The 23,075-nt window shown below is 32.2% G+C and overlaps 2 protein-coding genes across 2 annotated transcripts in view; one reads left to right on the forward strand and one right to left on the reverse strand.

Moving 5' to 3' along the window:
• The first annotated feature begins 3,701 nt into the window (after window positions 1-3,701).
• LOC17880638 overlaps window positions 3,702-23,075 on the forward strand; it is a 29,983-nt gene continuing 10,609 nt past the window's right edge. The window contains exon 1 of the mRNA XM_023779792.1: window positions 3,702-3,972. Within this exon, the coding sequence (XP_023635560.1) occupies window positions 3,926-3,972 (47 nt within the window). The 5' untranslated portion in view covers window positions 3,702-3,925. The remainder of the gene's footprint in view (window positions 3,973-23,075) is intronic.
• On the reverse strand, window positions 5,074-10,078 carry LOC17880773 (disease resistance-like protein CSA1). The gene is made up of 5 exons (XM_006285879.1): window positions 9,600-10,078; window positions 7,175-8,306; window positions 6,776-7,093; window positions 5,786-6,682; window positions 5,074-5,688 (listed from the first exon to the last, which is right to left on the reverse strand). Exons 1-5 carry the CDS (start codon window positions 10,076-10,078, stop codon window positions 5,074-5,076), a joined length of 3,441 nt encoding a protein of 1,146 aa, XP_006285941.1.

Below are 23,075 nucleotides of genomic sequence, written 5' to 3' on the forward strand. Positions count from 1 at the left end.
TAGTTTCACACAACCTTAGTTACAGCCATATGCGAAGATTCAATTGTTAAAATGGCTACAACTCTAGACTATATACTTTCTAGTAGACGTGTGAAACCTTTGATTCACATATGCTTATCAAAACTAGTTTTTGCTCTTCTTATAAAAAAAATATATATATGTCGACATTATGTCTAGCTTTTGTTTTGGTCCTAAATAAAAGATAAAAATAAATAATCCTAGAAACAGAAAGCTAATCTGTCAACTTGTACTACAATCGGCTGATACATGCTGAAATTTTTTTAAGTTTTCTTTAAATTTAGATTGAATCTCATTTAAGTTAAACCCAAAATTTTGTCAAACCGTCAAAACTAGTCATTCGGTACAATCCTGAAACCCTGATTATATTTTTTATCATAAGTTTTGATTAGTTTACTGTTTTTTAATTAGAACTCAAAATCAGTCAATATTCAATATCTGCATATTTTAAAAATATTTTTCACTCTAAAGTTTGTTCTATTTTGATATGGGATCAATTTAGTGAAATCTATATTACCTCATTTTCTTTTCATTCTAAAGTTTGTTCTATTTTGATATGGGATCAATTTAGTGAAATCTATATTACCTCATTTTCTTTTCATTTAATATAAATTAAAGTCAATCTAACATAATTTTTTCTTTTATTCCCTTTCATGATAACTTTTTTTTTTTGTTTCTGCAGGGGGCATGTATCATGCTTCAGTGAAGGGAGTACATGACTCGTGTTGACGAGTGCCTTCAGACGATTAAGGCAGAACCAATCGATAGGTTCAGGTGTCTGCCAGAAGGGATTAGACCATCCTTGCAAAATCATCTGATGAGCCCAAGGCAGAGACGACGTCGTTACAAACAAATAATATGCATGTAATTTTGAAACATCCATTATATGGGTTAAATATTTAAGATTGGAAAATTATATATTTTGCTATATTATGTAAGAACTTTGAGAAAATAGGAAATAACATAATGAGATTGTGAAGTTTATATGAGAGTCAAAGCAAAAGTCTTAACTATCTTCCGAAAATAAATATTTATCTTAAAGAGACAATCAATATTTTCCCAACTATATAAAATAGGCTCTTCTTCTATGTTCCCTTCGAAGATTAGGGTTTTGAGCTATGAGTTTAGAGAGTGATCAAAAGGAAACCAAAGAAGTTGTGAACGAGTTGAATGGACAATTTTGTGGTTTGTTTGGAGCCATTGGTGAACATTGATGATGAACGCACACTTGTTAACCTTCGACGTCACCCAAATGTTTACTCAAATGAAACTAGTGGTGATATCGAAGCTTACAAGTGTTCGTTCATCATCATTGTTCACCAGTGGCTCCAAAAAATACCACACAATTGTCAATAAGACTCCTTTATTTTCTTTAACATCACTCTCTAACTCATAGCTCAAAAACCTTTTCTTTGAAGGGAACAAAGAAGAAAAGTCTAATTTATATAGATGGGCAAATATTGACTGTCTCTTCAGATAAATATTTTTTTAGTAAGATAGTAATTCTGCTTTGACTCTCGTATAAACTTTACAATCTCATTACGTTATTTCCTATTTTCTTGAAAATTCTTAGATAATATAGCAAGATAATATGATATTGTTTTAATAAATGTTTGACTAATTAATTAGTTTCCAATATTAAAAACCTATCACATATAATGGATATTTACAAAAATATGGGCAAATTCTTTGTATGTAACGATGTCGTCTCTGCCTTGGGCTCATTAGATGATTGTGCAGGGATTGCCTAATCTCTTCGTCTAACTCTGATCCCGACAGACAGTCGAACCTATCGAGTGGTTCTGCTTGACTCCTCCGAAGGCACTCGATCGTCAACCCGAGTGCTGCACTCCTCTCACTAAAGCACGATACATACCACAGTCATAATGGCCCCGGGACAACAACACGACACTTGGGGCGGACCTAGGAAGAAATATTAGTGGGTGCACTTTGCAGTAGGTGAGGCTCGAACTCTTCATAATGTAATCGATTTGGAGCAAAAAAAAAATCCACACGCAGATCACGAACTAGCTTAACCAACTAGGCAACATGCGCCGTTGCCTCTGTCAGCTGTGAAACGAAGTATGATTAAGAACGTAGATCAAGATAATTGTAACCATATCATCTATGACTTGATTTTCTTGGAACCTTGATACCTTTGTAGTCCCGGCTCAAGTGGGCTGGACAGAAGTGCAGTGGCCCATGGGACGATCACCAATTTCAAAAATTCTCTTATGTGTAAGGGTCCATTTTATTTTAAAAGTGTTAAAATATAGTCCAAATTCTTAAAATTTAAACATATGTTAGAGTCCATTTTTTAGAAAAAATATTCAAAGGGCCCAAACAATTTTTTTAATGCATAAATCGGCCCAAATATACTAAAGATTTAGTGTAAATATTATGTTAAGGGTCCAAAAATATATTTTTTGCCCAAGGGCTCTAAATATTTTTGAGCCGGGGATGTTTCTTAGGATATCCCCATTGCCCAACGATTTTAGCTAGCTTGCAACCTCATTTACTTGCTTATTTTATTGTGTTTAGGCAAACCCAAACAAGATTCTATTTTTAATAACGTTTTAGTTAGATTTCTTTCTCTAAAGAAACTCGAATTGACTCTTCATAGCTTCATAATCCATCATTGCGTTAGAGCCGAACCAGTTCCACTGCACCATTGGTAAGGTTTCAAAATTTTCAGAGTACATAATACTCAACGATAACACACATAGGCCACATCAACCTCTCTTTTAGCACATCACTGAGTTAAACATAACAAAATTTAACATACTCTGCTCTAGTTCTAGATTTCTCTCTTTATACTTGATGTTATCTTTCAACTCCAAACTATCTTTCTCTATCCAAGTTTTCACTATACATGCTTATTTTATAAGACCTTGCTGCACTTGAAAATCCCTATATATTTTCGAGTCAGCCTTCATCTGTTGTACCATCTGCGACTAGTTTCACACAACCTTAGTAACAGCCATATGCGAAGATTCAATTGTTAAAATGGCTACAACTCTAGACTATATACTTCTTAGTAGACGTGTGAAACCTTTGACTCACATATGCTTATCAAAACTAGTTTTAGCTCTTCTCATTAAAAAATTTACATATATATGTCGACATTAAGTCTAGGTTTTATTTCGGTCAAAAATAAAAGTTAAAAATAAATAATCCTAGACACAGAAAGCCAATCCGCTAACTTGTACTACAACCGGCTGATACATCCTCAAAATGTTTTTAAACACCAAGAGAGTTTTTTTTTTTTTAATTTAATCATTTTATTTAAATTTTATTAGTTTATATACTTTAAACTAATTACAAATTGACACATCGTGAACTTCATAAAAAAGAGTAGCTAAAGTCTCTAATTTTAGAGCTTGTCTTAAACAAGTTGAGCATTTTTGAATTCATTTTGATTTATATTTAGTTTTAGAGTCTTTCTTTAAAACTCCTTCTTGGAGGTGGTCTAACCTAGCAGCTAAACAGAATCAAACTAATAAAAAAATTCTCAGTTAACCAAACTAAATTTCACAGATTACCCATCGGTTACTGACCAACCACCAAAACCAAACCGAACAACCAAATTTTGGTTCAGTTCGGTTCGGTTTAAGTTAACCAAACTTTCTAAGGGTTTCATTTACAGTAACTAGAAACGCCGCCGAAGTCCCAAACCGACACACTTTAAATTTACCGGCGATCTCGAGGTCTTCTGGTCCTTCTTCACAAATGAATTCAATTCATCGTTTCTCGTTGACAACACGGCGTAGGAGAAGGCTAAGCAGCACCATCGAGTCATGTGTACGCCATTTCTGCAGAGGACACGACGAAGGAGACTGGTTTTACTCGCCGGAATGGTGGGATCCTCACGACGGAGGCCACACTGTTTCACGAGCTGTCTCTGTTAATGGAAACGGCGTCGTTTCAGTTGTCGCTCATCCTTCTTCTCTCCCTGTGAGTTAAAATCAGATTCTTGAAACCTCTGTTTTTGTTTCTTGAAACCTCTGTTTTTGTTTCTTGAAACCTCTGTTTTTGTTTCTTGAAACCTCTGTTTTTGTTTCTTGATACCTCTGTTTTTGTTTCTTGAAACCTCTGTTTTTGTTTCTTGAAACCTTAGTTTTTGTTTCTTGATTTAGGAGAGTGTTTATAATGATTTAATCTTATGTAGAGTAGAGATTCATGGGGAGAAACCGAGAGATGGTTAGAAAAAAGGTATATGGAAGTAATGACTAGAGATGGAGAAGATAAGAATGAGATGTTTAAGATACTTGGGTATCAATGGCGATCGCTTCGGTTTAACGATGATACTCGACAAAGCACTGTTAAAGTCATGGCTGCTTACAGAACATTGCAATCTAGTTCTGTTTTCTATATGCAACAACCATATTGTGTTATTTTTGATTGTTATTTTTATTACTTAACTCGTGGGATATTGTTTTGTAACTGGCGGGACCAAAAAAATTATGTTTAAGTTATATTTGTTATTTTTTTTTGTTATGTTAACCCGTAAGATAACCCGTAAGAAAAACATAAAACTCAAACCCGTTAAATCATATTTATGTAAAATATAAACCTTGAATGTTTTTTTTCAAAAAAAAAACAACCATATTGTGTTAATGTTCCATGTGAGATTGATTTTTTCTTTATTCCTTTCTTTGATTATGATACCTTGTCTCACTAATATGATATTTTTTAAGTTCTTTGATAATATAGCAAACTACTATGATATTTTTTAAATAATTTTTTGACCAGTTAATTAGTTTTCAATCTTAAATACATTACATATATAATGGATATTTACAAAATTATGGGCAAATTCGTTCTATGTAACGACGTCGTCTCTACCTTTTGGTTCGGGTAGTTAGTTCATTGGCTTATGGAGATACATGTTTGGTTAAGGTTAGTAAGTTTTAAATTTTACTCTGTTTTTAACCAGATGATGATTAATCTTTTACATAAAAGAAAGCTGAGAGTATGAAGAGGAATGTGGGGAAGATGATAAAAAAAGAAGGAAGAATAAGAGTATGACGAAGAAGCAGCCATAAAGTTTTCACATCATTGTTGTTTTCTAAAGTAATTGATGAAGGTATACCCCATGTAAGAGTTGGCCGTTGTTGGAGTTACACTAGGGCAACCATTATCTTCTGTATAAGTGCTTCTATGGTCCTCTATCCCTGGATTTGCCTCCCAAGATATGCTCTCAGTTTCATCAGGCTCATACACCAAAGAGAAGCCACACTTTATCACCTTGCATGTTGAGACCTCGCTTGTACCATTTGTCACTTGAAATCTAAGTGAAACTTCAGTTGCTGATGGAAACTGTTGATTTTTCTTGATATTATAAAAACTTGTGTAGCCAATGAAGATATGGTCTGCCTCGAACGTATGTGGCTCATCCTCTGGTTTGGACCAACCACCAACAACGAAACTTTCCGGGCTCATGGATAAATTAGTGAACTCACAGCTGCACGTAACTTGAAGACTATTTTTTTGCTCTCTGTACTCCTTAAACGAGATTACAGTACATACAGCTATCCCCACATTTCTACCTGCATTGCAATCTTGAGGAAGCTCCAGTGTCAAGACTGATCCTAATGCTTGGTGGTCAAACCATGCAGGTAATTCACATCCCGGAAAGCAAGCACCAATCAAGGATTTGAAAACAAAATCCTGAAAAAATTAAAGTAATGCCAAAGGAACATCATTAGATACGGATGTTTGAGGATAGATAATAAGGAACTTGAGAACACAAAGAATTAATATATACCTGATTATATCGGTCAGCTGATATCAACTCGCTTTTCTTCTGAATGTAAGATATGATTGCGTTCTTTGAGTCTTGTTCCATTTCGTGGCAGTTAGTGAAAATGAAAGTGGAATGAATCTGCTCATTCGGCATAGGAAGAGCTAGTGGACTAGCGACTGTTCTTAGCGAAGTACAACCGTGTGCATTTAAACAGTGAAGATTCGGTGGAAGTAAGGGAAGAGATGTGAGATTCTTACAATACTTTAACTCAAGCCACTTCAGATGGAACATTTGACTCATATCAAATTTAAGGGTGCGGATATTATCATTCCTGCTTAAGCATAGACGTCGCAACAAATATAGATCAAAAATACTGCTTGGCATCTCTGCTATTGATGTTCCATCAAGCAGTAAAACCCGCAAACTCTCCATTTTAGCCTTGACATCAGGAAAACTTGTGAGCTCTAAACAGCGAGAGAGTTTGAGTTCTTGAAGAGATTTAAGCTCCCCAAGACTATCAGGAAGTGTAGCAAGATTTTTGCAATCTTTTAAATTCAACAAGATAAGACTATGGAGATTACTAATGGCTGAAGGAAGTCCATTTATGGATGTGCCGTTTAAGTACAAAGTTTCTAAATGTTCGGAGATCACCTCAAATGTCTGGAAGTTTGAGCAGCCGCTGAGAATAAGAGTCTTTAGGGAATCCATAGTGATCTTTGGTAAAGACAAGAGGCTTGTGCATCCTCTTAAGTTCAGGATAACAAGATTCGTCAAATCTTTCATCTCGTCAGGTAACTCCTTTAAACTAGTGCATCCTTCAAGGTTCAATCTCAGAAGATTTGGTGCGTTTAATAAACCCGACAAGGAGTTCAAGTTACTCGAGTAGCTGAGATCAACCCATTTCAGGTTAGGTGCACCCTGTGACAACCAGAAAGAATTGAACACCATAAGTCCCATACACGATGTATATATACAAGCCCAATTAGTTTAAATTGACTGGAAAATACAAACCTTAGAACAGCTCCATACAGTGGTAATATTACTGTAAGGTAAACTAAGATCGATGAGACATGCGGGTTCAAAGTCTGATGGAAGTTCTTTCCCCGGGAATTTCACCCAATGAAGACATCTCACAGTATTATCTTTTGGAAACTCAAGTCCATCAGGTAAGTTTAACTTGCACTCAGTTTCAGAGTGTGTAGGACAAAGAGAATTGTACACCTTTACGTACCGGAGACAGCTCATACCAACAAGAGCATTTTTCTTCAAGGGCATTTCCTCCATGTTTGACATGTCTATGATGATTCCTCTAACCTTGTCTTTTCCGTCCTGATCAAGTAAGAAGTATTAAATTTCATATATGTATATATAAGTCTGCGTTTGTATAAATTTAAATTATTTTTATCTCACCTTTTTGAGTCCCAACGCATTAGTAATTTCTGCACAACTCGACAGCAACAGTCTTGATTTCTCTGCAGTAGCTTCAACAATCTCCTTAGCCATGGTAAACAATAGATTATGCATCTCAACTCGGCCATCACACACGCCAATCAAGAATTTGTGTGAAAGATCTCTAAATTCCTGTCCTAATTCCGCGGATTCTAAGTCATAAGAATCAAGTAAGCTTCTAACGTAACTCTCATCTTGTGATCTAAAGAAATAAGCTATATCAAGAAACGCATTCTTCTGCTGCTCGTTTAGTTCATCGTAACAGATTCCTAACTTCTCTCTAATCTTTGGATTGGAACACTGCGCCAAAGTTCCAAGTCTTGTTTCCCAGTGAACCTCGTCTTTCCCGGAAAGCTCTTTACCAAATTCCTCGAGAGCTAATGGGTTTCCACCTGCATAATTCACAAACTTTCTAGACAGCTCCATGAAATTTTCTTCTTGAGTACAACAGACTTGATCCCTAAAGATCTTTAAGCCGTCTCTCTCATTCAACCCAGGGACTTCAAAAAGATCATAGATTAGTCCCTCGATCAATGACTTGTCCGATGTAGTGATGACTATCCTGCTCCCCTTATTAATCCAGTCGCAAATTCCCACAAGCTCGATCTGTTTCTTGTCACTCACGTTATCTAACACAATTGCGACTTTCTTGTCCATTAAGCTATCTTTCAAGGCCTCAGGTGCATTTGTATCAGTGCAATTTTGAATATCATCAAGTAAACCTTCCACAAGTTTCTTCTGTAGCCACTCTGATCCTTGCTGCTGTGTCTTCTCACGGTCGAACTCGATCAACACACAATGGCTGATCTTCTTCTCAAGCTTGTCGAAGAGTTTCTTGGCCAGATAGGTTTTGCCGATTCCAGGCATCCCGACGATTCCAACAATACGAGTTTCTTTATCATTGCACTCCACATCTAACTTTACTTCCAATTGCTTAAGGCGTTGATCCTCTGATTCATTATTGTTTGCAATCGGTGCTCTGTTAAGACACCTTTGGGGCCTAGGGTTTCCTCCTCCTCCTCCCCCTACCTTAAGTTGGGTTAGGGCATTTCTAACATGTTGGACGATCGTAGTCAAGAAATCGTCTTCCTCACTGCAAGACAAAAAGAATAAAATTAACTATATGTGATTATTTTTAAAAATTAATTATAATCTGCGATTTCTTATCTTTAAGTTTAAATGAAAATTTTCTAAGCCTTTTATGATATGAATTTTTTCTAATTTTTCCACTAGATGGGATTTGAAATTTTTTGATAATAAATCTTAACAATTTCTCAATATTCACATAATTTCAATTTAATTATTTTATTTAAAATAGAAAATTGAAGGTCGAATACACCCTTTTAGTGTATAATACTTGCAAATAATTTTTTTTTCCTGTAAAAGATCTTCTAGTTAATTATTGGGAGAATTTAAAACATACTCTTTTTCAAATATCAGTTTTAAAAAATACCCCATTTCAAACTTTATCCAAAAAACCACTAAAAATGTTCAAATTTATCCAAATATGTGTGTAAACTTATAAATATACACACAAATTACCTTTATATATGTATAAAATTTTATATATCTTTCATAAATAGCGTAAAAATTAACTTTAAAAAACCTTTTAAGAACCTTATAAAATCTTTTAAAAAACATTTTAAAACCTAATAAAACTTGTAAAAACGATTTAAAACCTTTTAAAAATTATAAAATATTTGTATCCAATCTCCAAGTAATAGTTATTATATAGAAGTAATTTATAAACAATATAAAACTTTATATTTTTTCATATTTAAACAGAGATATTTTTGAAAATGAATAAATAAAGACGGTATTTTTGAAAAGGAATACACCAAAAGTGGTATTTCTCAAAATTCTCTTAAATATTTCTTCTAACACAGAATATTTCCTTCTAACATGGAATATTTTCTATCTACTTCTTAAAATTATAATATTTCATAATTAAAATTATGTTAGGACACCAATCCAAATTTATGCGATGGTGATGAGAGCATAACCGAAGTAAACCGGAGTCAGTTAAGATAGGGTTAAAAAGAATGAGAATATAATAAGTGATCTTATTATTGTTAGTAGTTTGAGTAGATTATGTAAAATCTTTGATTCATGTATATCTCCTATATTCTAGGTTCTAGATAGCTCATCCTTAATTTGTATAAATACTCATAACATCTTATGATAAAATATATGGAAAATGTTTAAAGCCTATTGTTTTTATAAGCTTTTGATTGGGACCTATCAGATGGAGATGGTAAGTGTTTTCAACAATGGGCATGCTCTAGCTAGTATCTCTCCTAAGAATAATTCTACGTCGAACTAGCGTACTCGTTCATTTTGATTCTACCTATGAAAAGTCGAAAGTAACATCAAAACTAATCCATACCCGGTTGCTGGCAATACCAAGGCCTTTCTGGTGAGAACATCCTTCAAAGCCTCACTCCATTTAAAAATACGGTTGTCTCGATCACGACCGCGACTGGGCAACCTCCAGAGATTCCACATATGTAGACCAAAGTCTCCTTTAAGCTCTGCCACCGTGGATATCTCCAGCTTGTAGAAGATTGGAATGACCAATAAATTGTTCATACTACATTCCATCATCTTAACTAGCTCCTGCAAACACCAATGTGACTCCGTGTACCTACTCGATAAAACCGCCAGCGCGATCTTCGAATCCTCAATCCTTTGGAAAAGGTTTTGGAGTTTTTGGCCAGCGTGTTCATCAGAGTCTATAAAAGCGTTGATCCCATTGCGGCGCAATCTTGTATAGAGATGGGAGATAAAGGTAGTACGCAGCTCAGCTCCTCGGAAATTGATAAACACATCTGCTTTGACGTCAGAAGAGTCAAAAGATGTCGCCATCGTGATTTTGTTTTTGCTTTTGGAAAATTTTTTTGTTAGATTGAATTTTATACGACTGATTTGCAACACATCATATAATGAGACGTCGTATATATATTCCTAGTCAATTTGATCGACCACGTTCTTTCCTCAAGACTACAAACTATAGTATATAATTTATTTGTTTTGCTAAGACTATAGTATATAATTTATCCTTGGAGACAAGTTCTTACATTGTTAATAATTTATTTATGACGACAAATTCTAACACAAGAACTTTATTAGACTATATACACACTTGTCTATCTTTTTAAAACTTCAGCTTGAAATCGTTAAACAAAATGTCAAGAGTTGTTGAAATTATATGTTAAGTGGCAACGTGCCGAGTCGGAAGAATTACAGGAACAAGTCGGAAGAATTACATGTGTATAAATTTAACACAAGAACTTATTACAAGATAAGTTAACACAAGAACTTTATTAGACTACATGTCTATTTGACTTGCTATTATCTTTTTAAAACGTCAGCTTGAGATTCGTTGAAATTATATGTTAAGTGGCAACGTGACGAGTCGGAAGAATTACAGGAACAAGTCGACCATCTACATATCCTCTTATCCTCTTATTAAAAGAGAAGTATACATTTAACATTTCAAAATTATGGCCAAAATTTCCCTAATTACCTATCAATTATTGGGAAACTTCCATAAAAATTTCCCATCTCATTTTAATTTAGAAGTTTAATACCCAATATTATTTGGTTGGAAATAAAATGCATGGTTTATTAAATTTTGGGCTATAAATACATTAAGTATATAAAAATTGTCGAATCGAATAAACCGCTTAATCGGATTGACGGAATCACTAAACCGAGGTTGACGAAATCACTAATCCCTAAACACACGGGTAATTTGAGGTTATCCAAAGACTGCATTGTCCTTTGCTATCCCCAAATCAAATTGGGATCGATAAACCCTAAGTTTAGTATAATTCTATTAACTCCGGTTTAGTGATTTTGTCATTTTGATTATCGTTTGTTAAGCGGTTTCTTCGATTCGACAATTTTTATATACTTGATGTATTAATAGACAACATATTAATAAACCATGCATTTTATTTCCAACCAAATAACATTGGGTATTAAACTTCCAAATTAAAATTAGACGGAAAATTTTTATGGAATTTTTCTATCAATTATTGAGAAAAGAGAAGTTTTATTGAAATTAGGAAGGGTAATTTAAGTAAGTGTCTCAATTAAAATCAAAATTTTGATTCAATTGAAAATTGACCCGCACGTCACCCGTTTTTAAAAAACGGATCCTCACGTCTCACGTTCGATCAGTGACAAAAACAAAAAGATTAAGATTATTGGTGGGCTTTAAATTGATGTGTTTGGTGTTTGAGCTTTAAAATATTAAGAGAGGAGGAGAGAAGAAAAGTATGTGTTTGGACTTTGGTGTGGTCGCTCATTAAACTCCACAATGACTTTTTTTTGTGTGTGTTTAGAGGTGTTTAATAATAATAATAATATTAATAATAATAAGTTAGTTTCGTATTTTATTGTTTTACCTTTCAATTATAACATAAATAAATAATTTTAAAATTTGCTATTAAATTAAATTATAAGTATTATGATACATAAATTAAAATTTTCTCCAAAATAATTTTTCAATTATTAAATAACAAGTATTATGATATATAATTTATAAATAACTTAGAAATAATTATAAGTGTTGAAATAATATTCATAATTTTTTTTATACAATTAAAAAGGTTTAAATGGTTTTTTCTGTTTGAAAAAAACCTAAAAGCACATTTTTATAATAAATTAGTATTTCGGATAAACCAACATATCATACCCTTCACTAATATAAAAATTGTAAAATACAAACATTATTCTACAGTGTACTGCAGGTTCAAACCTAGATCATATATATTAGAACAGGTTAAAGAATCCTTATTTTTGTATAAATTATAAAAAAATGTTGAACTAATGAAAATGTGATCTAAACCAAATATAAGTTTTTAATCTACGTTGTATCACGGGCTAAATAATTTATATTTTCTCCTTACATTTTAGGTGGAATTTCAAAAATATCTTTTTTCCAATACCACTTTTTAAAAAGGGAATTTTGTTTAGAATGCCAGTTTGGAAACTCAATTTTCTAAAACTGCCATTAACAAAAACTTCTTTCAAATCATGCCACAAAAAGAGTTACAATTACGATTTTGCCCTTGGCATTGGAGAGTGGAATTTTGCTTTTTCTGTTGGCAGCAATAACCATTAATTGATGGGTTATAGCCTAATATCCTGTGGATAATGGACCATATCAAAAATAACGGACGAGTAAGTAATATATGATGGACAAAATATATGTGGTCCATCGAAAACTCACTTTGACAGAATTCAAGAGACAATTCTGATGCGTGTCCTCTAACTCCGATGCATGTCCACTGTGGACGTTCTATAGAATGACACAAATAACTTTTGATTTATTTATGGGCACAATGTAAACCAGATCTGTACAAATTGGTGGGTGCTAATGAAGGACAAATAGAGAGATTTTGTGGAAGTTGTGGGTGGCGAAGAAGCAGAGACAAAAAAACGATAGACAAAAAAAAAAAAATCTCGTCCACAAAATCTAGTCCATTACATCTGATCTGCCGAATCTTGTCCATCTACAGAAAAATGTATTGTCCATCGCCGAAAAATATATCTGGTCTATGGTCTGCCAGTAACTGACTATGGTCCGCCTGAACTCGTCCGCTAGATCTGGTCTATCGGTACTCGTCTTCCTGATTTGTCGAAACTGGTCCGTCGAATCTGGTTTGCTTGAACTGGTTATAGTTCATCAGAACCGACTGTGGTCTGCCATAACTCGTCCGCTGGAGTTATGGTTGGTCGGAACTGGTACGTCGAATCTGGTCTGCCGAATCTGGACCAGAATTGCTATGGTCCGCTGGATCTGGTCTGTCGAAACTGGTCCGTCGGATCTGGTCTGTCGAATCTGGTCTGTCGAATCTGGTATGTCGAATCTGGTCTGTCGGAGTTCGTCCGCCGGATTTGGTCCGCCGGAGTTTGTCCGTTGGAAGAAGAAAAAGAAGATGAAAAAGAGAAAGAGATAATGAAAAAAAAAATTGATCAGTCATAAGAGAGAGCAGCCCATTTCATCCAGGGATATGTTGATCTTTTTACATACCTCTTGTGGCAGGCGGGAGAAGGGATTTATAGAAATGGCATTTCATAAGAGTTTGGTCACTGTACATGGCAGTATTAATATTTTTCTCTTTTAAAAATACCCCTCTTTCTAGTTTTATCAAAAAAAATCACTATAAATTTTGAAATTTATCAAAAACTATGTGAAAGCTTATATTTAAAGACACAAATTATCTTTATATGTGTGTAAATTTACATATATATTTCATAAATACCGTATAAATATCTTTTAAAAATAATTTAAAAACCCTAGAAAAACCTTATAAAAACCATGTAAACCTTTTAAAAACCTTATAAAAACCTTATAAATGTTGTTTATTACTTTTTAAAACCTTATAAATATTTGGATTTAGTCTCGCAGTAGTAATGATGATCTTGATGTACCTTAGAAACCATATAAAAGTTTATATTTTTTATATTTGAAAAAGGGTATTTTTAAAAATAAATGGAAAAGGGGTATTTTTAAAAAGGGGTAGACCAAAAGGGACATTTCTCAAAAATTCTCTACATTTTAACCACCATAATACTACACAATAATTATGTTATGAATTATGAAAATTATATTAACTTTTAGAAAAAAAATAAAAACTTTTGATTTTCCAACAATTTCATTTGTAAGTATAACTAACATTTCACATCTAACCCCTCCGGATAAAACAAAATCACCCCTACACTGATAAACCTTTGTACTAATTAATTTTAATTTAAACTACAAATCAGACCTTATAATTTGTAACTTTTATTGATTATGATATCAAAATTCAATGCCAAAATAAAAACTAATACTACACAACATACAACATATTAAATAAAAGGGGAATTTGCCCTTGAATTTTGATATCATAATAACTTCTTATGATATTATTTTCTACAAGTACCCTCTCTAGGTGTCAATTTTCAAAAATACCGTCTTCAATGTACAAAATTATTAAATTACCTTTTTAATATTACTAATGATGAAGAAAGAAATATTCTTTTCAACAAAAAGAATATTCCTTCCGAAAAATTTCCCGCCAAAAATTTCTGATAAAAATTTACCCGCCGAAATTTTCCGACAAAAAGTTTCAGACAAAAAATTTCCCGCCAAATTTTTTCCGTAATTCCTTAAAAAACCTTTTAAAAAACCTTGTAAATATTTTTAAAACCATTAATAAACCTTTAATAAACCTTGTAAGTATTTTAAAATCATCCAAAACCAGTTTCAAAACTTTGGTAAACCTTTTAAAACCTTTGTAAATAATTTTATAACATTTATAAACACTTGTAAATCCCTTTAAACCCTCTATAACCGTGGTAAATCCTTTAATAAAAACTTTTGTAAACTTTTAAAACCCTTTAAAAACCTTTGTAAATCCTTAAAACCCATTTTAAAGTCCTTGTAATGCCCTTTAAAAAACTTTTGTAAACCCTTTAAAAAACTTTTGTAAACTTCTAAAACCCTTTAAACCCCCGTGTAAATCCTTAAAAAAAATTAAATCTTTGTAAATATCTTTGAAAATCTTTGTAAATCCTTTAAAACTATTTTTAAATCCTTACAAATGCCTTTAAAACACTTGTAAATCCTTTTAAAACCCCTTTAAAAATCCTTCTAAATTTTATAAAATGAATTGAAAATCTTGTAAAATCCTTGTAAATCCTTAAAAAACCGGTATAAACTTATAAAATCTTTTAAAACCCATTGTAAATCCTTCAAAAACCATTCAAAAACCTTTGTAAGCTTCTAAAACCCTTTAAAATCATTACAAATCTTCTAAAACCCATTTAAAATATATTGTAAATCCCTTTAAAAACCCTTGTACATCGTTTAAAAATCCTTTTAAACCCTTTAAAAAAAAGTTTGGCCGAAAATTTTTGCAAAAACTTGTTTTTGAGGGAAAATTTTCGCGGAAATTTTTTTGGCGGGAAATGTTTTGTCGGAAATTTGGCGAGAAAATTTTGTCAGAAATTTTTTGGCTGGAAATTTTAGGCGGAAAATATTTGGCGGAAAAATATCCCCGCTCATCTTAAAGATTTGGACAATCAAGCTTAAGCTTATGTAAAAACCAAGAGAACTAGACTTGGAAACTGTTAACGTCGAGGTTGAAATCGAAATTTTTTGATATGGTTCAGGTTGGTTATTTGAATTGAAAGCTGGTTTGGGTTGTAAAATTTAGATTATGCGAGTTTGGGTATGAAAATACCTTTGGGAATAGTTTGGGTAGATTTTCCCCGTTTTCCCGAAAAGGGGAATTTTGAAATTCTTCCAAATTTAAATATATTTTCATTACAAACGTCCACATTTAAATTCGAATAATATTTATCGAAACAAATTGGTTTTAGATCTTATTGCTTAACATATTTTCAACTAATTTATAATAATAAATATTGAAAATAAATATCTAAATATTTGCAAATTCTAATTTTTGATATTTCATATATAGTTTCTTAATATATATGACTATTGTATATCAATTATGTTCTTAATTTCACAGTTAACATATTATCAAATCTTCAAGATTTCTCAAATAAAAAATCTAAACAAGAAATCTGATTTAAATTCTAAATAATTAAGATATTAAATTTACCTACCTATGTAAACCTAATTTTTTTTGAAATTCGGTCAATTTTTCCCTATAGATATACGATTAAGGTCAAAAGGACTCATTAGTAACCTTTTATTTTTAAAAAGGATTGACTGGAAAAAATAATATCTACTCAATAATTTTAATTTAGAAATTTAATTTAATGGTGTAAAGTTGTGTCCATAAAAATATTATTTTTTAAAATACCCCTTTTCAAACTTTATAAAAAAACCACTAAAAATGATGAAATCTATCCAATTATGTGTGTCAGTTTATAAATATACCCACAAATTACTTTTGTATGTGTACAAAATTCTATATATCTTTCATAAGTAGTGTACAAATAACTTATAAAAACCTTTTAAAAAGCTTATAAAACCTTTTAAAAACCTTGTGAAAACGATTTAAAGCTTTTGAAAACAATATAGAATATTTGTATTGAATCTTCCATGATTAGTTATTATAAAGAAGTACCTTATAAACCATATAAAATTTATAATTTTCATATTTAAACAGGGGTATTTTGAAAATGGATAGATAAAAAAGGTATTTTTGAAAAAGGTAAAATAAAAGGGGTATTTCTCAAAAATTCTCTTAAATTTAAAATTGGAGATATGTAAATTTCTTTGATTTTGCTTGTATTTTGAGTTATTTTAAAAAACTGTAAATCAATTTAATACAATTAAATAAAAATAAATCATCATTTAGTTTAGATTTTGAAAAATATCCTTAAGGAAACTAATTATATTAGTAGATTTTTTTAATCTAAATATATGATTACACACGCGGGTGACACATGTCTAGCAGGTTAAATGTAAAATTTCACTAACTTGAGTAAGGCTAAGCGCCGGGATAATTTAGTATCTATCTATAAAAAAAACTGATCTTGTTGGCAAATAGGGATGCAACACGGGAGCAAATAATTCGAAAAATAAAAACATTATCTCAACTATTTCTCATAAAAAAAAAGACGAGAAATAAAGGTAACTAGACTAGATCATAAAATTTGGGTTTGATCCGTTGAGGAGCAAGCATATCAGGCGGGTTTGACTTGATTAATAACTATATCTAGGTCTTCCGGTTCAAGAAGTATTTCTTACCTATTTCCTAATTTGTTAGATTAAAATATACAATTTTAGAAGAGTAAATTATTATTAAAATGACGATTATAAGTTGGAGAAACATGATATATATGAGACAATTTTTCCGTTCTAAAATAGACATACCGCTTTTCTCTTATCATTCTTTGATGTATTTATCTTTTCTCATAGCAAAAAAAAAATCTGATCGTTCTTTTTATCTAAACTGATGTAAAAACAAATCAAACATTAAATAATAGCATTCCTAAAAATAGGTTTACGAAAACATAATCCGTATGTACGTAATATATTAGAAACATGATTACAAACTTAGTTTTTGAAATCAACTCCGTATGTACATGTATGTCTGAATCTAGATTTGGTTACATATATAAATGGTTACAAAAAATATGGACATCTACCTTCTTTATATTTTTAGAACTATCAGCTACATGCCTAATTAAAATTCACAACTATTTACTAAATTCTAAAATAAAAGTTCATTTTTTATATATCTTATAAGTATATTGCTATACATTTGAAAAATAACATCATATAACAAATTTTAACAAAATACTACTTTATAAAAAAAATAAAAGTACATAAATATAACTTCTTTTTTTTTTGAATCGTGCAAAAAGATTGATTTTTAATAATAACTTCCCGTTTACTTATTGGCCCATATAACAATTTACAAAAAAAAAAATGGTCCATATAATATTTATCATACATAATGTTTAGGATAAAGGATGGAATATGACTTCCCACCAAAAAAAAAAGGATGGAATATGACTCGTTCAATATATATCCAACAAATATTGGTTTTTTGTCAACTGAATTAACTAATTCCATTGGATAAAGAATTCATTTAGGGGACGGTTGAATAGAATATATAAACGCGTGGGAAAATTAAACAAATATTTAAGCGCGTAAGAAAATTACCAGTAGGAGTTAATTTATAGTTTGTGTATATGTAGACATCATTAGTGATACAGCATAACTTTAGTTTGGTACTTCATTTAGTTTTATCACTTTATGAAGGTCAATTTTTATTTAATTTCAATAATTAAGAAGTTCTCTACATTTCTTCAAATCCGAAACTAAAATATGTTATATATGCTTGTTTTTCAAGAGCAAAACAAATCAGTGACCTTTAGACATTTACCCCATTTTTTTTTATGTTTAAACCTAAACATTTTTTCTTGAAAGAAAAAATACATGAACTAACTAACGGTTGTTATTTTCATACTCACGCTCTCTAACCAAAATAAAATTATAATTTTATCTTTAGCATTTGAATTAATTATTGATGTTTAAATCATGTGACAATAATTTCTAACTTTATGTAATGAAAACTAATTTTAACTCAAAAATAAAATTTCTTTGATATATTTTTTACTATTATTATTTATTTGTAAAATAAATAAATAAATAAAAATATTACAAAAATCTAAAAATACAAAGTTTACTCAAGTGTTATTGGAAAATTGTAACCAAAACTGATTTGAAATAACCTAAATTTTTTGTAATTTATTAATTTGTAAGCAAAAACTAAAATTTATTTATAAATTTTCTTTCTGTTTACTTTCTTTAATTTTTATAAATTGATTAGATTTTCTTTATTTTCTATTTATTCTTTAATAATAACAGTAAAACAAAAATATCAAAATATTTCTTTTTTAGTTAAAATAATTTTTTTAACAAATAAAAATTAAAGTTATCGCCACATCATTTAAAAGTTACCGCCATATCATTTAAACATTAATTTAGATGGTAGGGATAAAATTGAAATTATATTTTTGTTTTGAGATCATGGGTATGAAAGTAACAAAATTTTATTTTTTGGGATATTTAAATCAGAAATGTCAATTAGTATATGTATTTTTCTTCCAAAAAAAAAAGTTCAAGTTTAAACGTCCAAAAAAAATAAACCAGGTATTTTTTGGGGTTTTTCCCTAAAACTAATTCATTTTCTGTTTATTTTTTTCTTAATTGATATATGTTATGTGTGGAAGTCGAATAAGTCGTGTCTGCTTGGATCTGATGTAGCTCTTTATCAGGATGATCATCGTGGGTCCGATGATATCGAGAAACTGCAACGAGAGACAGAACAAGACTCTGCGATTGAGGATATTACTTCACAAGCTCTTGTACCGAATTAGTTCCAAATAATCGGAAGCACAAGTGATGGATGTTTCTTCATGGACAACACTCTGATGACATGGCACATCAAAAAACAGAATGGCGTCTCCCTATCAACTGTAGAAGCTGAACATATTGCACTTGGGAGCTGTTGCTCACTACTCAAGTGGATGAAACAAATAGCTGGACACTATGGTATAAGTTCTGATACTCTTTTAATTCATTGTGACAACCAGTTTACAATCCACATTGCTAAGAATCATGTTCAACAATCACGTATTAAGTATATTGATATTAGACATTTTATTCGTGAACTTCTTGAGGCGAAATTGATTGTGGTTGATCATGTGAGTAAACTGGCTGATTTGCTTACTAAACATGTGGATTTCAACAGATTTGTGAATCTAACAAAATTCATTTGGATTTGTAAGATCTAATTTTATAGAGAGTTGTGCTGATCTAATTAAGACATGGACAGAAGTTAGAAATCCTAAGGATGTATAGAAGATCAGAACCATATGCATGTGTTCCGGTTTAAAGTGTGTGAAATATAGATGCATGTCATGCCGATCCTTATAGTCATTCCTGTAAAATGTTGTCATGATAACGAAGGTCAAAGAGCTGAGGAGAGGTGGAAGTGTGCATGTTTTAATGAGTAATCAAAATTGTGATGACATCAAAATCCAATCCAGTACACACTTGATAGAGATCTGAATTCACTAATGAAGACATGCACAAGGACCAGTAGTTGAGAAGTCAAACGATATCACTGATCCACAAATCAAAAGTTTAATAGAAGCTTGGTCAAAAGTCAACACTCTGAGAGAAGACTCTGCTTGACTATTATAAATCGAAGCTTCACAGGTAGTGTGTTAAACAAAAAAGAGAAAAAAAAAATAATAATAATGATAATATAAATAAATAAAAATGAAAATAGAAAAAGAGGTTTAACACAATCCTGATACTATACTCTCCAAAGGATATTCCAGCTGTCTGTTCAAGTTTTGTTTGAACTACTTAGGTTGAAGGCATGACTACTGTGTGAAAGTCTAGCCGCTGAACTCAAACCTGATATGTCGAAGATTCGGAAGGTTATAGTAGTTTTTTAGCTTTTTCCTGAACATGTGGTTGGCACAGAACACAGAAGAATGAGTCTCAAGATACATATTTGAAAATTTAATGTTAATATTTATGAGTCCTCACATATTGATTATCTCTCTGGGTCCCTAAAGCATGTTCATGTAAACTGATGACTAACTGATTCTAAATAAAAAGGGAGATAATTGATAGTTTGTATTGAACTCAAGTCTTTAAGTAAAGACAGATGACTCATTCGGATTCAAGGCTCTGTTGGTTAGTGTACACTGATGGTTTTGTTAAATGTTTAATGTTTCCTATGTTTAAGTTTATAGGTCCAAACCCATTTGTTTCTTCCTGTGAGTATGGTCTCTAAACGTTAAGGAAGAGTACGTAGAAGAGTGCATATGCTTTCGGGTCTTGGAGTCGACAGGAAGATGTTGGGAGAACAACTCTAGTTGATAATCTAATGGTGCAAAAGATGGTTATGAAACATGATTCAGCTGTGCAAGGAAAACAGAGTGGTAAAGTAAATCACAAGGCTGTGGGTTTTTGGGATGACCGAGAGCAACAAGATTCTGTTGAATCTTGGAAGTTTTGTGTTTGTTTGCATCCTCGGTGTGATTCAGTCTATACGATTGAAGTGTTATCTGCTGCTCAAGTGCTTCAGGAGGCAATGCACTATTTTGCAGGTAAGGGATTCCATGACTCTGCATACTGATGTGATATAACTGTTTGTTTTTGCCTTAGTTGTTCACTCAAGCAAAGGGAGATGATCTGGTTTCGATATCATTTGAATTAGTGATTGAGAATATGCCAATTAATTGAGTATGTTTTCAGAGAACTATTAAGAACATGGTGGTTTCCGACTTTTAGGTTCTTAAACATAGTTCTGTTTGAACAAACTGCTGACTGATTATGCTAGATAATGATTGTGTTTTGTCTAGTTGTTGCTTGTACTGTTTTTTTTTTTGCTTATGTTTGTTGGAGTATCTTTTCAGGTTTAACCAGAAGGATGCTTGAGTATCAAACTAAGTCAAAAAGGGGAGATTGTAGATGCAGTTCTAGAACAACTCGTTGTTTGGATCAAGAAGCTGCATTTGTTCAGACGCCTGAGAATACATCAGGCGACTAAGATCACAGCAGACGCTTGAGCTGCTGCCATGGATGCGTAAGATGACGTGGCAAAGCACAAGTGGATGAAGCGATGCGCCAAGGAGGTTTGCTGACTTGGCAACGAAGATAGAAACGCATTGGGTGTGAATATATGGAGAATATCCTTCACAACAATAAGGAAAGGGATAAACTTGACAAGCAAGCTATTCCCAAAAGCGTGATTCTCGGAGATTCGCCTGCTAGGGTTTCTCGGGTTTAGTATAAATATTCTAGGGTTGGCCACGAGTCTCATTAGCACTCCTAGAATATTGATATACAATTGTAAACTTCGAAGCCACAAAAATAAGGCTTAGAAGGGTGAGTGTAAGCCATTAAAAAAAGACGTTACAATGAAATGACACAACAATAGATGATATTTTATAGTTTTCTAAAATGAATATAAAAATGTATTTTACAAAAAAGTACGGAAAAATAGTATTATACATTTTTGAAAAAAAACTCTCTTATTGTCCATTTTCAAAAATACTCTCTTTTTTATTTATTTTTAAATCATTTTAAAAGGGTACGACGAAAAGAAGCATACGAAAAAATTACAACGGAAAAACTCAAATAAAAACTTACAACGAAAAGATACTAACGAAAGATTACAACGAAAAACGTAAACATTTTTTTATGGAAAGACAAAACCTTTGGTGGCATTTTCAATTGGGAAAAACCCGAAAAATACGCCATTTGATTTTATTGTGGCCGTTTAATACCTGCACTATTAAATTTGGAATAAAAATAGTTGGTTTAATTTTTGTTGTAACAAAAAACTTCGTTTTATGAATGTTGGTAAATCTATACGTTCAAGTTAACAGCCCTTAACGATGGTCAAAAGCATCCCATTCATCATCTGTGTCCATAGCAGGTTCAGGACGCTTAGCATCCATGCATTGCCTCTCAAATTCTTCATCCTCTTCCACTTGATATGTATCATGAGCAGCAGCTTCTTCCTCAGCTTGGTATGTATCTTGACCAGCAGCTTCTTCCCCAGCTTGATTACAATCCCCTCCAAGCTCAGAATCTCTATTAATTTCTTCGTAAAAAGCCCTAAATAGTGGATCATCCTGACCTCCAACAACTTCTTCTATTGGATCTTCTCCAATATCCTGTCCAACTTGCTCCTCATGAACCTCACCAGCTTTATCTCCTTCAATCTCTTCATCAGACCCTGCATCAACTTCAACATTAAACTCTTCACCAGGCTGAGACAGAGGAAATGGAGGGTTGAGACACAGCTTGCTGAATGTAGATGTCGACTTCACCACGACTCATAGCTTCACTACACAACTGCCTAATCCCACTATCTTTATCTTCTTTGATAACTCTCGCGACATACATGTCTTCTTCTGGAAGCTTGTACCAGACTTGTTCTACTGCCCCCGATACTCCTTTCTATGAGCAGAACTCGTCGAAGATTGACCACGTCATCAAGTCTGGATCAATCGACATATCTTTACACTCTATTCCTCAAATATAGAGGAAGGACCCATCCTTCAACGAAACATCTCCTCTGGAGTTAATATTGAGTTTTATATGCTCGAAACCACTGAAAATTTAAATAATCAAGTGATTAGCCAGTATATATCCATCGCCAACCCAGAAAAATTGAACAAAACTAGACGAAATCAAAATCGGGATCCAATAAAATACATCTCAAACCTAGAAAATTACGAACCCTAAACTGAGGAAATTGAATCGACATACCTCATCTCTCTGTAATCAAGTTAACGCCTTCAACAGACCACACAATTACACAGACCCGCAGCTAATCAAACGCCCACA

Source organism: Capsella rubella, unplaced genomic scaffold (assembly GCF_000375325.1).
Source record: "Capsella rubella cultivar Monte Gargano unplaced genomic scaffold, Caprub1_0 scaffold_7, whole genome shotgun sequence".
In the NCBI taxonomy this organism is placed as follows: domain Eukaryota; kingdom Viridiplantae; phylum Streptophyta; class Magnoliopsida; order Brassicales; family Brassicaceae; genus Capsella; species Capsella rubella.